We start from the raw sequence: 12,142 nt of genomic DNA, 5'->3' as shown, positions 1-12,142 counted from the left end.
CTCAATAACACATAATATGTTTAGAAATCTCATGACAAGCCAGGTGTTGGTGGTGCACACCTTTAATTCCAGCATTCAGGAGGCAGAGGCACTTGGATCTCTGTGAATTCAAGGCCAGCCTGGTCTACAGAGCGAGTTCCAGGACAGGTTCCAAAACAATATAGAGAAACTCTGTCTCCAAAAACAAAAACAAAACAAAACAGAAGAAAGATAAAAAAAGAAAAAAGAAAAAAATGAAAGAAATATCATAAGAAAAACAAAACACAATAATCAACCCGACAACAATAAAAGAAAGCCTTTAATCCTAGCACTTGGGGGGCCAGGCAGAGGCAGGTGTTAGTTCAAGGCCAGCCTGGTCTACTGGTCTACAGAGCAAGTTCCAGGATAGGCTCTGAAGGGATATGGAGAAACCCTGTCTTGAGAAAAAAAAAAGTAAGAAATCTCATGAAAAAGTATTTTAGATCTGGTGGCCAGTGTGCCTCCATTCTCAGAGAACACTTTCTATGAGAAATATCCATGGTGCTCAGAATCCTGGGAAGACAGTTGGGAAATAAGTAGGTGGACGCATGAATAGGATAGCCCTTCCATCCTTGTGGTCCAGAGATTCAGTCACATATGATCTTCCCTCCTTGGTCTCCCTGTGAGAAGCTTTTGGTTTGGCATCAAATCATGGGGAAATAGTCCCATGGCACACTCCGAGGGACACTTCTTCAAGCGCTTGGCCAATGTCACTGTAACAGGGCCCCAGACCTTACTGGGCCCCTGGATCTCTGTACAACTGACTCCACCATGGAAGTTGCCATTCATGCTGTAAGACTCAGCATGCAGACAGCACCACCTGCCAAAAATGGAAACAAAGACCTGATCCATCAAAGCCCACAGTTCTGGGAGAGTCTCTAATGCACCAACCTTGCTTTTTGGCTTCTGTAACTCCATTTCTGGATAACTGTTCTTGTTAACTGAAGTACGCCAACCCAGAACATGCTTTTTGTGCTTAAAAATCTCACCCTGAGAAAGGCTCAGGACTACACTGGGATCCGGAACATTCAGTGTAGTTGCTATCCAGCTAATAAAGGCTTTCTATGGACTTAAACCCATGTCTGAGCAGTCTCCTCTGCTGAATACCCCACAAGGGACGCTAAGCACAAAACAAGGGGGTATCCCACTCCAGGATAAGAACACGGTGAGCCACTACAGTCAAGTTCAATGCCAGTTCCTGATCGATCTGGCCAGACACCCTTAAAGAGCAATAAGTGAATCTTGAGAACAAGTGAAGAGCTTGAGCAACAATGTGTTTCATTTTTAGTGTGAACCATTTTCAGTTTTTAGTAGATTTATCTATTTGCATTTTATATGCGTGGATGTTTTGCCTATATGTTTTGCAGTTATATCCCTGCATCACGTGCATGCCTGGTACCAGCAGAGGCTAATCCCTGGGACTGAATTTACAGTAAGTTGTGAGCAGCCATGTGGGTGCTGGGAATCGAATCCCATCTTCTGTAAGAGCAAGTGGTGCTCTCTCTCTCTCTCTCTCTCTATATATATATATATATATATATATATATATATACATACACACACACATACATATATACACACACACATATACACATATATATTAACTTTATTTTATGTGCATTGGTATGAAGGTGTCAGATCTCTTGGAACTGAAGTTATAGACAGTTGTGAGCTGCCATGAGGGTTCTAGGAATCGAACCTGGGTCCTCTGGAAGAACAGCCAGTGCTCCTAACCACTGAGGCCATCTCTCCAGCCCTGCAAGTGGTGTTCTTAGCTGTTAAGATATCTCTCCAACCCTCTGTCTGGAAATTTTTGAATGGGTTCTCTAGGGGCATAGCTCAGGAGATGCCTGTGGGCATACTAACAGAATTAATTGATTATGAAAGTGAGTCACCAAGTATTAGCAATTATTCTGCAGACCATTGAGTTCGGTGGGAAAGCATTTGCCTGGTAACACCGAGGCCCAGTGTTCTGCCTTCAGCTGCAAAAACAAACAATCAAACAGACTCAATCTTGAGTCTAGGTGGAAAGTACACAGATGCTGGTTGCTTATTATTTTTTTTTTTGACTCTTCTGTAGATTTGATGTTTTCCACTTATAAGTCGAAGAAATACCTCAAAGATCTCTCAGCAGATATTACCATGATTGACTCTAAGTAAAAAGGCTGGATTTTCCCCTGTTGACTGGACTTGAACGGGCACCACTTCTGTAGTTGTAAATTTAAATTAAAAAAAAGGGGGGGAGCAGTTAGGAGCACTGGCTGCTCTTCCAGAGGACCTAGATCTGGGTCCTAGCACCTACATAGCAGCTCATAACCCTGGTACAAATATATACAGGCAGGCAAAAAAACTCATAGACATAAAACAAAAATAAGTAAATCTTAGCCAGGTGTGCGGTGCAACCCTCTATTCCCAGCACTGCAGAGACACATCAGATCTCTCTAGGTCTAAGGCCAGGCTGGTCTACATAGTAAGTTACAGGACAGCCAGGGCTACCTGGAGAGACCCTGTCTCAAAGAAACCAAGAAGAAGCAGAGGAGGAAGAGGAAGAAGAAAAGTTCTTGAAGTTGTCCAACATCGAGCTCCAGAGATGGCTCAGTGCTTAAGAACACTTGCTGCTTTTGCAGATGATCTCTGGGTTCCATTCCCAGCACACACATGGTAGTCAGTTTACAACAATCCTAACTCCAGCTCCAGGGGATTCAGTGCCTCCTCACTTCCACAGGAACCATTCATGCACATGGTGCACATACATACACGTAGGCAACACACTTATACACATAAAACAAACAAATGAATGTTAGAGAATTTCAGGTGCTGGAGAGATGGCTTCATGGTTAAGGGCATTTGCTGTTCTTGCAGAGGACATAGGTTCAGTTCCCAGTACCCACAAGGTAGCTTATAACCATCCATAAAACTCACAAAAGGTACACATACATACCTACAGGCAAAACACTCATACACATAAAATGGGGCTGGAGAGACAGCTTGGTGACTAAGAGTACTGGCTGCTCTTCCAGAGGACCTAGGTTCAATTCCCAGCACCCACAGGCAGCTCACAGATGTCCATAACTCCAGCGCCAGGGGATCCAGCGCCCTTACACAGACATACATCAGATACAACACCAATGCTCTTAAAATAAAAATAAATAAATTACTAAAAAATAAATAAAGATAAGCCAGGTGGTGGTGGCATACACCTTTAGTCCCAGCACTGAGGAGGCAGAGGCAGGCAGATCTCTGTGAGTTCGAGGCCAGAATGGACTACAGAGCTAGTTCCAGGACAGGCTCCAAAGTAATAGAGAGAAACCCTATTTTGAAATGCCAAAACAAAACAAAAAAATCAAGGTCATCCCCAACTATTTAGTGAGTTTGAGGTTAGTCTGGGCCGCATGAGACCCTGTCTCCAAAATAAATAAACAAATAATGAACAACAAAGGCAGAGTTGGTGTGGTATTTCTTCTTTGGAGCTCTTCTTACTCTCAGGGGTTCTGTCTTATTATTTTCTTAATAAATCTATTTTTAATCTGCTAAAAAAAAAAGAAAGGAAGGAAGAGAGAGAGAGAGAGAGACAGACAGACAGACAGACAGAGTTGAGCCAGGCCAGGTGACAAGGGCCTATAATGCAACCCTGAAATAATTCCCCCTATGCTCTCCTCTCCGTTCTCAACCAGCCCCTCCCCCACACTCTACTAACCGGGACTGACAGATGCAGGTGCTTCAGAGGCAGGAGGTGGGTGTCCAGCATCTGTAGACTAACTGACATGGAATCTTTGTGGGATACAGGGGTCAGATGTCCCTCCAGCCTGGGGACCAGCATGCAGGCTGCTATTCCGGGGCTCTGATCAGGCTGTTTATTTATAGCCCGGGGGGGGGGGGGCAGGGCTCCCGACACAGGCAGCAGACGCTGTCCTGCTGCAAAGTCACTGTTAACACTGCCGATGCAGACGCTGCCGCAGAAGACAGAGGTCTCTCAGCTGGCCAGACCCCAGGGCAGCAGGGCACTCACTGTGTGAGGCTGGGAGGTAGAGGACCTGATGGGCAGCACCATGGAGCCCCCCGGGGGGGCCTACCTGCACTTAGGCGCTGTGACCTCCCCTGTGGGTACCGCACGAGTGCTGCAGCTGGCTTTCGGCTGTACCACCTTCAGTTTGGTTGCTCACCGAGGTGGTTTTGGGGGTGTCCAGGGCACTTTCTGCATGGCTGCTTGGGGCTTCTGTTTTGCTTTCTCAGTCCTGGTGGTGGCCTGTGAGTTCACGAGGCTCCACAGCTGCCTGCGCCTATCTTGGGGCAACTTCACAGCAGCCTTTGCCATGCTGGCAACCCTGCTGTGTGCCACGGCCGCCGTCATCTACCCTCTGTACTTCACCCGGCTGGAGTGCCCACCTGAGCCTGCCGGATGCATGGCCAGAAACTTCCGCCTGGCAGCCAGCGTCTTTGCAGGACTCCTCTTCCTGGCCTACGCTGCCGAAGTGGCCCTCACTCGGGCACGGCCAGGTCAGGTAGCCAGCTACATGGCTACGGTGTCTGGGCTCCTCAAGATCGTCCAAGCCTTTGTGGCCTGTATCATCTTCGGGGCACTTGTCCACGACAGCCGCTATGGGCGCTACATGGCCACGCAGTGGTGCGTGGCTGTCTACAGCCTGTGCTTCATGGCCACGGTGGCTGTGGTGGCCCTGAGCGTGATGGGGCACACAGGGGGCCTGGGATGCCCATTTGACCGCCTAGTGGTGGTGTACACCTTCCTGGCTGTGCTCCTATACCTCAGTGCTGCAGTCATCTGGCCGGTCTTCTGCTTTGACCCCAAGTACGGAGAGCCAGGGCGGCCCCCTGACTGCCTCCGAGGCAGCTGTCCCTGGGACAGCCAGTTGGTGGTAGCTATTTTCACCTACGTCAACCTGCTCCTCTACATCGTCGACCTCGCCTACTCCCAGAGGATCCGTTTCGTGCCTGCCTTGTAGCCTGACCCATCATCTCCGCTCTCTGGCCCAAGGTGAACCAAGGCGTGGACAAACAAGAGGGAGGTTGGGGGCTCAGGCAAGTCTGCTCTTGGATATCTGGCGGCACTAGGAGAGGGAACGAGGAAGGACGGAGGGGCAGGAGGCCCTGAGCAGAGAGAAGAGGGTGGCTTGTGGGCTCTCCTTCCTGTCTCTGTCTCCATCTCTTTGTCTCTGTTTCTCAGTTTCCTGGCCATCCTTGGGCTCGGTGCTGGTCAGTCACTGTACCAAACGGAAGCTTTTTGGAGCAGACACTATTGTAATTCATTTTGAAGATGGGAACAGTGACGCTAGATGAACTTCAGAGGTGGGCCACTATCAGCATTTAGCCGGGGTAATATCAGTTAGAAATCTGGCAATTTCCCGAGGTTGAAATGGGTGGAAAACAAGCCAAGAACACCAGGGTTAGGCCAATGCTGGAGCTGGAACCTCCTGCTTGTCTGGAGGGGAGGTTTCTAGAACCCTGGGAGAGAAACCTGGCAACTAGGTCGGACCCCACCTGTGCCCGGGAGTATCCCATCGGCCTCACTTTTCAAAACAGAGAAAAGACTTCTGTGCGATAGTCCTCAGGTGGCCTGACGTCAAAGGTCAACAATGAAAGCAGAATGGCCTCAGGACACTGATAGGGCTTCTACCCAGACACCCAACACAGACCGTGACAGAAGTGCCTGCAGAGCCTACCGTGGGCTCTGGCAGGCTGGCTTGGTTGGCAGCATTGACTCCTAGTGGAGAGACATCTTGGGGCACCCACTGGGTCACGGAGCCTGGTCACTGGGCTACCCCTCAAGCGCCTTGTCAGCCAGTTGCTCCTGAATACCAGGACTGGCTGGCAAGGTTACCCTTCACTCTGGATCCAGCTTCTCTTCTGCAAGGGCCAGACTGGACTGACCCTGGGAAGCCCTTCAGCCCGTTAACTGACTGTTCCCCAGCAGGAAATAAAAGGCGAATGCTCGTTTACACCTGGCCCTGCTACCTTTGATGAATACCCAGGCAAGCCTACTTGAGTCATCTCTGTTTAGGGGCTGTGGAAGATGGCACCACTTGAGCATGCTCTGAGAAAAGGTCTAAACCAGATCATCGTGAGGGAGGATGTGGCCTTGCCTGGGGTACCCTGGATCCTGGGATAAAGGCAAGGCTTGGCCTTGTCTGGGCCTTCTGAAAAGGGGGGCAGGTCAGGGTGGCTCAGAAGGCCACATGCAAAGGAAGGTCACAGCTGGCTCATTATCTTTCCCTAGAGGCACCCAAAGCCTCATACTCTCTGTCCTGTGGAACCAAGAACATTTAGACTCTGGGCTATGAGCCAGGCCTTGTGTGGTGCTATGTGGCCCTTGCTGCTGGCTAGCTGGAGAAGGAACACTTGGGTCAGCCAGAAACTGAGTTGGGACCACTGTCTTTCGCTTGAATGGGTAGGCATAGGTAGCTTCTGGGTCTGCAAGTGCCTGAACAATGGAAGTTGTGGGTCAGGGAACAAAGCACATCCTGTCTAGACAGGGACCCAACCGCTTCTTCTTCCTGTATCGGTATGGTGTATGTGAGACAGGGGACACACAGTGCGTGTGTGGACTTGGTCCTTCTGCTTTACATGTGCTGAGGAGAGCCAACGCAGGTGGCTAAGTTGTGAGGTTTTCGAAGCGAGCTCTTTTCCCATTGGGCCATAACAACTGCCTCTTTTGTCTCCCCCCCCCCCAAAGACAGGGTTTCACAAAGTAGTCCAAGCTGGCCTCCCTCAGGACATCCTCTTGCCTCAGCTTCCCTGGAGCTAGGATTACAGGTATGTGATGCCTCATCAAGTCTGGCTGGTTTTTTTGGGGGAAGGGGATTTCCCTTTTATTTTTTAATTGCTTTTGAATTTAGTAAATAATGTTTTTTTTTTTTTCTTTTCTAAAAAGATTCATTTATTTTGTAGTGTTCTGTCTGCATGCATGCTTGCAGGCCAGAAGAGGGCAGCAGATCTCACTACAGATGGTTGTGAGCCACCATGTGGTTGCTGGGAATTGAACTCAGGAACCTCTGGGAGAGCCGAACCATTTCTCCAGCACCCCCACCCCCAGTCATTCTTTTACTAGCTAAAATTCTGAAACATGGTATCTGTCTCTAAGTACCAAGTGTTCTTGTTGCTGAGTGGCCTTCTGCTCCCCACATCACATCCAACCTAAATTCCAGAGGTCCTGAGGGAAGGCAGAGGAGAAGATGGCTAAGACTCAGGAGGAAAATGGGAGAAAGGTTTCTAGGGTTCCCTAGACTACAGGAGCGTCTTTTTTTGGTTGTAGGGGTGTTGCTTGTTACCATTTAGAGGAAAGCATACCTTTCTTTTTTTTTATTTTATGTGTATAACTATGTCACACCTATGTATGCACATTCCCGCACACCTGTTGACTACGGCATTAAGAGTAAGCCTCAGATCACCTAGAAAAGCAGTTCTGGGTAGCGTAAGTTGCTGTATGGACTCTGGAAGCAGAATCCAGGTCCTCAGAAAGAGCAACCGATGCTCTTAGGCGCTGAGCCGTCTCTCCAAAGCCCTGGAAAGTATCTGATACAGGGAGCTGAGTTTGGAGAACGGAACTTCTAAGATATACGCATACGCTTGAGCCTTTTTCTTAGAGGGTGAGCACCAAACTGGCCATGCAGACATACCTGGAGTAGTCTCCTAGTTTGGGTGGTGGTCATTATGGTTAAGAAGGGACAGAAATCGAAACGTTGCAGGCTAGAAGCTTCCTAATGATTTTGAAATTTGTTTCTAAAGCAGCTTGTCTTTATCTAAGGCAACAAACACAACAGGAAAAAAAAAAAAAAAAGCAAGCATACTCTGAGGGGGGTGGGGTGTGCGTAGGACTCACTTGTATTTTGGTAAAGTCTGGGGAATCCCCAGACTGCTGTGCAACTTTTAGACGAGCAAATGGGTCCTGAGCACCTATGGGGGTCCGCAGACATCCTGAGCAAATTATCTCCATAATCCGTGGTTCGGAAATTAGGACACTGTAGGATGGAGGAGGTTCGGGAAGTAATAGGTAGGCCCGTGGCTGTAGAAAGTGCCTAGCTTTCAAAGGAACACCAGCAACGAAACAACAGATAGAGGAAGGGATTCGTGGCTTTTGTGGTAGTGATCTGTATTCGCAACCACCACCCACTTCAGGGAGGTAGCAGGGAGGCGTGTCTGTCCAAGCCCTGTGGATGATGCAACGCACAAGGCTCCTGCTGCAGCTCTGGATTGGCTAGCTCCCGGAGGCCGCACCGCGCATTGGCTGAAGTGGAATGGGGGGTGGGGCCGGTGGGCGTGGGTGCCGCGTGGCAGATGCAGAGGGCCGGACCTTCGCGCGTGTAGCTGCACACAGGTACCTGTAGCGGGACACCGGGCACCTGGGTTGGGACTCCTATAATGAAGGCTACGGGGATGGGGCTTCTGGGACCTAAGGTGGAGGCGGACTGCGGTCTTGGCTGTTGAGGGTACTCTGGATTCCGGCCCCTTCCCTACAATCTGTCTCTCCCTAAGCCCTTTCCGGTGGGTTCAGGACCTTCAGCTGCATGCAGCTCTGGCATCCTTGCTCTGGCAGCAAGTGCTTGTGGTACGGGGTGTGGGGAAACCGGGACAACTTCCCAGCCAGGCCAGCCGAGAAGCAACCTAGATATTAGGCAGGCTGGTATGGGAATTGGGGAGCACCTGGCTGCCAGGAGCGGCCAAACCTGGTACTGCCCACCCAACTCCTTGCTTTCCATCCTGTCGGTCCAGTTTGCAGCTGCCCTGCAGAGCCGGCGTTAGCTGTGAAGGCTGTGGGAGCTGGACCTCCAGACATGAGTGTGGGTTTCATCGGGGCAGGGCAGCTGGCTTTTGCCCTAGCCAAAGGCTTCACAGCAGCAGGTAGACTTCCTCTGGGGCCAGGGAGGGTGCTAACGTAGTAGAATGTCTGGGTTAGTGGTCTCGGTCCTTTGAGAAATGTAAGCTACCACCGTATGTTTGGGGTTGCTGTCCTAAAGGGGTGAGGTTTTCTCTGCCCGTTCTTTCCTAGCAGTGTGGGGCAGACAGACTGGAACTAGCTTTGAGGGAGGAATTCTGTTTCCTACAGGTGTTTTGGCTGCTCACAAGATAATGGCCAGCTCTCCGGACATGGACCAAGCCACGGTCTCTGCCCTCCGGGTAGGTGCCACGTTAGAGCAGATAGGAAGTCTGACTCTCTTTGGAGTTGGTGTCTAGGGTTAGCTGTGCAACGCACCTGACTGAGGGCCAGGGTGGGGGCAGCAGTAGTGTAGCTCCCTACTCCAGTGGGAAAAGCAAACCTGCCACAAGGAAATCTCCAGATGCTCCCTCACTGCCCTGTCATGAATACAGCTAGCAGGAGAGGGTGTTAGTCTGGAATGAGATCTCCGGAAGGCTGGGCAGCATTGGGAGCAGACAATGGACCTGGGTGTTGGGGAGTACATTTTCTGTTTGCTATGGCTCAATCAGGATTTCAGGCTGAAGATGTGGGGGTCAGGTTCCCAGATTGAGGCTACCGTCCATCTCCGGAAGGCAGGCAGCTGCAGAGACTGCAGCCAGTACAGCCTCAGGTAGAATGGGCTGGACCGTGTTTATAAGGCTGTGACATCCTTTTCTGCTTCAAAGGGGACACATTCCAGGGCATAGTGCTTTTTCCATTTTTGGATAAGGACAGCTGAGTGGGTTTTGACTCCCAACCCAGCTTGCACCACAGCCCAGCAGCCTGTGGGCTTCTGTGCACACAAGGCTCTCAGCTTTGTGGGCAGACAGCCCGTGAGGCAAGCTGAGTACCCTTGCACTCCTGCAGAGGATAGGGGTGAACCTGACACCCCACAACAAGGAGACAGTGCGCCACAGTGATGTTCTCTTCCTGGCTGTGAAGCCACACATCATCCCCTTCATCCTGGATGAAATTGGTGCTAACATTGAGGACAGGCACATTGTGGTGTCCTGTGCGGCAGGTGTCACCATCAACTCCATTGAAAAGGTGGGTGCTGTGGGCCAGATCCGTAGGGCTTGGGGGACGGTGTGGAACATATGCTCAGGAGCTCTGCTCTGGGCTTCTCTATCTGTGTACAGGGTATACATAGCAGCCCAGCCCACAGCAAGAACCCAGGCAGTGCTCGGTTGGGCAAGCAGGTCCATACGCACTTCCCATGCCTGGGGTGAGGGCCAGTGGCCAGGACCAGGGTGACAGAGCCGGTTTCTCTTTCAGAAGCTGACAGCGTGCCAGCCAGCTCCCAAAGTCATCCGCTGTATGACCAACACCCCGGTGATAGTGCGGGAGGGTGTGACAGTGTATGCCACAGGCACTCACGCTCGGGTGGAGGATGGCAGGCTCGTGGAGCAGCTCATGGGCAGCGTGGGTTTCTGCACGGAGGTGGAGGAAGATCTGATCGATGCTGTCACGGGGCTCAGTGGCAGCGGCCCTGCCTATGTGAGGACTGGAATGATGAGTGGTGGTTAGAGCTATGGGCAGTTCCCCGGGGCCTCCGTGCACCTGTTTCTGCTGCACCCTGCTCTGGGTCCCAGAGAAGAGGGTAGGACGGTGGCTGAGGGTGTATTCTCCCCACAGGCTTTCACCGCCCTGGATGCTCTCGCTGATGGTGGTGTGAAAATGGGTCTTCCAAGGCGCCTGGCTGTCCGCCTGGGGGCCCAGGCCCTCCTGGTCAGTATTTTGGTCAGCTGCTCCTTGCTAAACCCAAAACTAGTATCTGTAGAAGTAGGTAGTTAGGTGCCCTACTGCCATCAGCCCCTCTTTCTTGTCACAGGGGGCAGCTAAGATGCTACTAGACTCAGAAGAGCATCCAGGCCAGCTCAAGGACAATGTCTGCTCGCCTGGTGGGGCCACCATCCATGCCTTGCATGTGCTGGAGAGTGGGGGCTTTCGTTCCCTGCTTATCAATGCTGTGGAGGCCTCCTGCATCCGCACACGGTAGGTCCCGCCGTTGCCCACTCTCGCCACCAACTCTGTACACCAGAATCCTGGCTTCAAAGGCTTCAAAGGAGTTATTCGCTCAGTAGATACCACTGAGCCCTGTCCTGGCTCTGAGGAGGATTTTGGAAGTCCCAAGGCTCCTTGGGTCACAACATGAAATGCCTCTAGCTCCCTTGCATTGCCATGTGAGAATGTATTGTTATGTGTCTGTAGACAGTATCTGGTCCTGCAATACAGCCTTCGTACCATTTCCCCATCCTGGCCAGGGAGCCAGGCTAGAAGGGTGGGGGGGCGGTGGTTTAGGAGGCCTGCCCAGCACCTTCTTCGTGACCTTTCCCAGGTTCAGTGAGTTAGCTAACATGGGAGCATGTTGTCAGCAAGATGGCTTGATAAGAGTTGAACGAAACATGCCCAGGTTCCCTCAGTTGGTGTAAGGCAGAGCCATGGCTGGGAATCCCTGACCCGTCTTCATGTCTACAGCCGTAAGCCAGCAGTCCGTTTCTTGCCAGTGTCCACCCTCTAGCAGAAATGTCTGGAGAAGTCTGAGTGCCACAGCAAAGCTTGGACACGGGACCTGGCCACTTAGCATGGCCCATGGAAAGAGGAGAAGCAAGATCCTGCCACAAGTTGGGCAGTGAAAAGTTCAGGGGGTGGGGGGGAGGGGGGAGCACTGGGCCATCTTGATGGTTGATAGTGACCCGGAGCCGCTCTGAGATAGATGGTGTGCCCGCCCGTACAGCACCACCCTGCATAGCTGCTGCTGGAAGGGTGGGTCCTGGGAGGAGGGACTCAGACCCACCGTCTCATTGCTTTCCCAGGGAGCTGCAGACCATGGCTGACCAGGAAACTGTCTCCCCTGCTGCCATCAAAAAGACTGTACTGGATAAGGTGAAACTGGACTCCCCTGCTGGGACCTCTGTGTCTTCTCTTGGCCTTAAGTCACTGCCCTGCAGCCCGGCCCCAGCAGGCAAGGAATGACTCATCTCTTCAGCCTGCATCCCTCCTGCTCCCGGCCCTCTTGTTCTTTTCTTCCTTTCTTTCTTTCCTTCTTTCTTGTTTGTTTGTGTGTTTGAGACAGGGTTTCTCTGTGTAGCCCTGGCTTAGAACTTGCTCTGTAGACCAGGCTGGCCTTGAACTCACAGAGATCACCTGCCTCTGCCTCCCGAGTGCTGGGACTAAAGGTGTGTTGCACCGTTGTGATGCTCGATTTGAACACTT

General features: G+C 51.4%; 2 protein-coding genes across 2 annotated transcripts; both read left to right on the top strand.

Annotated features, from left to right (window-relative positions):
* Positions 1–4,038: 4,038 nt before the first annotated feature.
* On the top strand, positions 4,039–5,001 carry Myadml2 (myeloid associated differentiation marker like 2). The gene has a single exon (XM_051183606.1). It carries the CDS (start codon positions 4,056–4,058, stop codon positions 4,977–4,979), a length of 924 nt encoding a protein of 307 aa, XP_051039563.1. The 5' UTR covers positions 4,039–4,055; the 3' UTR covers positions 4,980–5,001.
* Positions 5,002–8,069: 3,068 nt separating this feature from the next.
* On the top strand, positions 8,070–11,917 carry Pycr1 (pyrroline-5-carboxylate reductase 1). The gene is made up of 8 exons (XM_051182225.1): positions 8,070–8,347; positions 8,743–8,871; positions 9,077–9,147; positions 9,794–9,973; positions 10,202–10,423; positions 10,562–10,654; positions 10,758–10,921; positions 11,743–11,917. The coding sequence occupies exons 2-8, from the start codon at positions 8,805–8,807 to the stop codon at positions 11,900–11,902; spliced, it is 957 nt and encodes a 318-aa protein (XP_051038182.1). The 5' UTR covers positions 8,070–8,347; positions 8,743–8,804; the 3' UTR covers positions 11,903–11,917.
* The last annotated feature ends 225 nt before the right edge of the window (positions 11,918–12,142 follow it).

Source organism: Phodopus roborovskii, unplaced genomic scaffold (assembly GCF_943737965.1).
Source record: "Phodopus roborovskii unplaced genomic scaffold, PHOROB, whole genome shotgun sequence".
NCBI lineage: Eukaryota > Metazoa > Chordata > Mammalia > Rodentia > Cricetidae > Phodopus > Phodopus roborovskii.
This window is presented reverse-complemented; position numbering and strand designations above follow the sequence as displayed.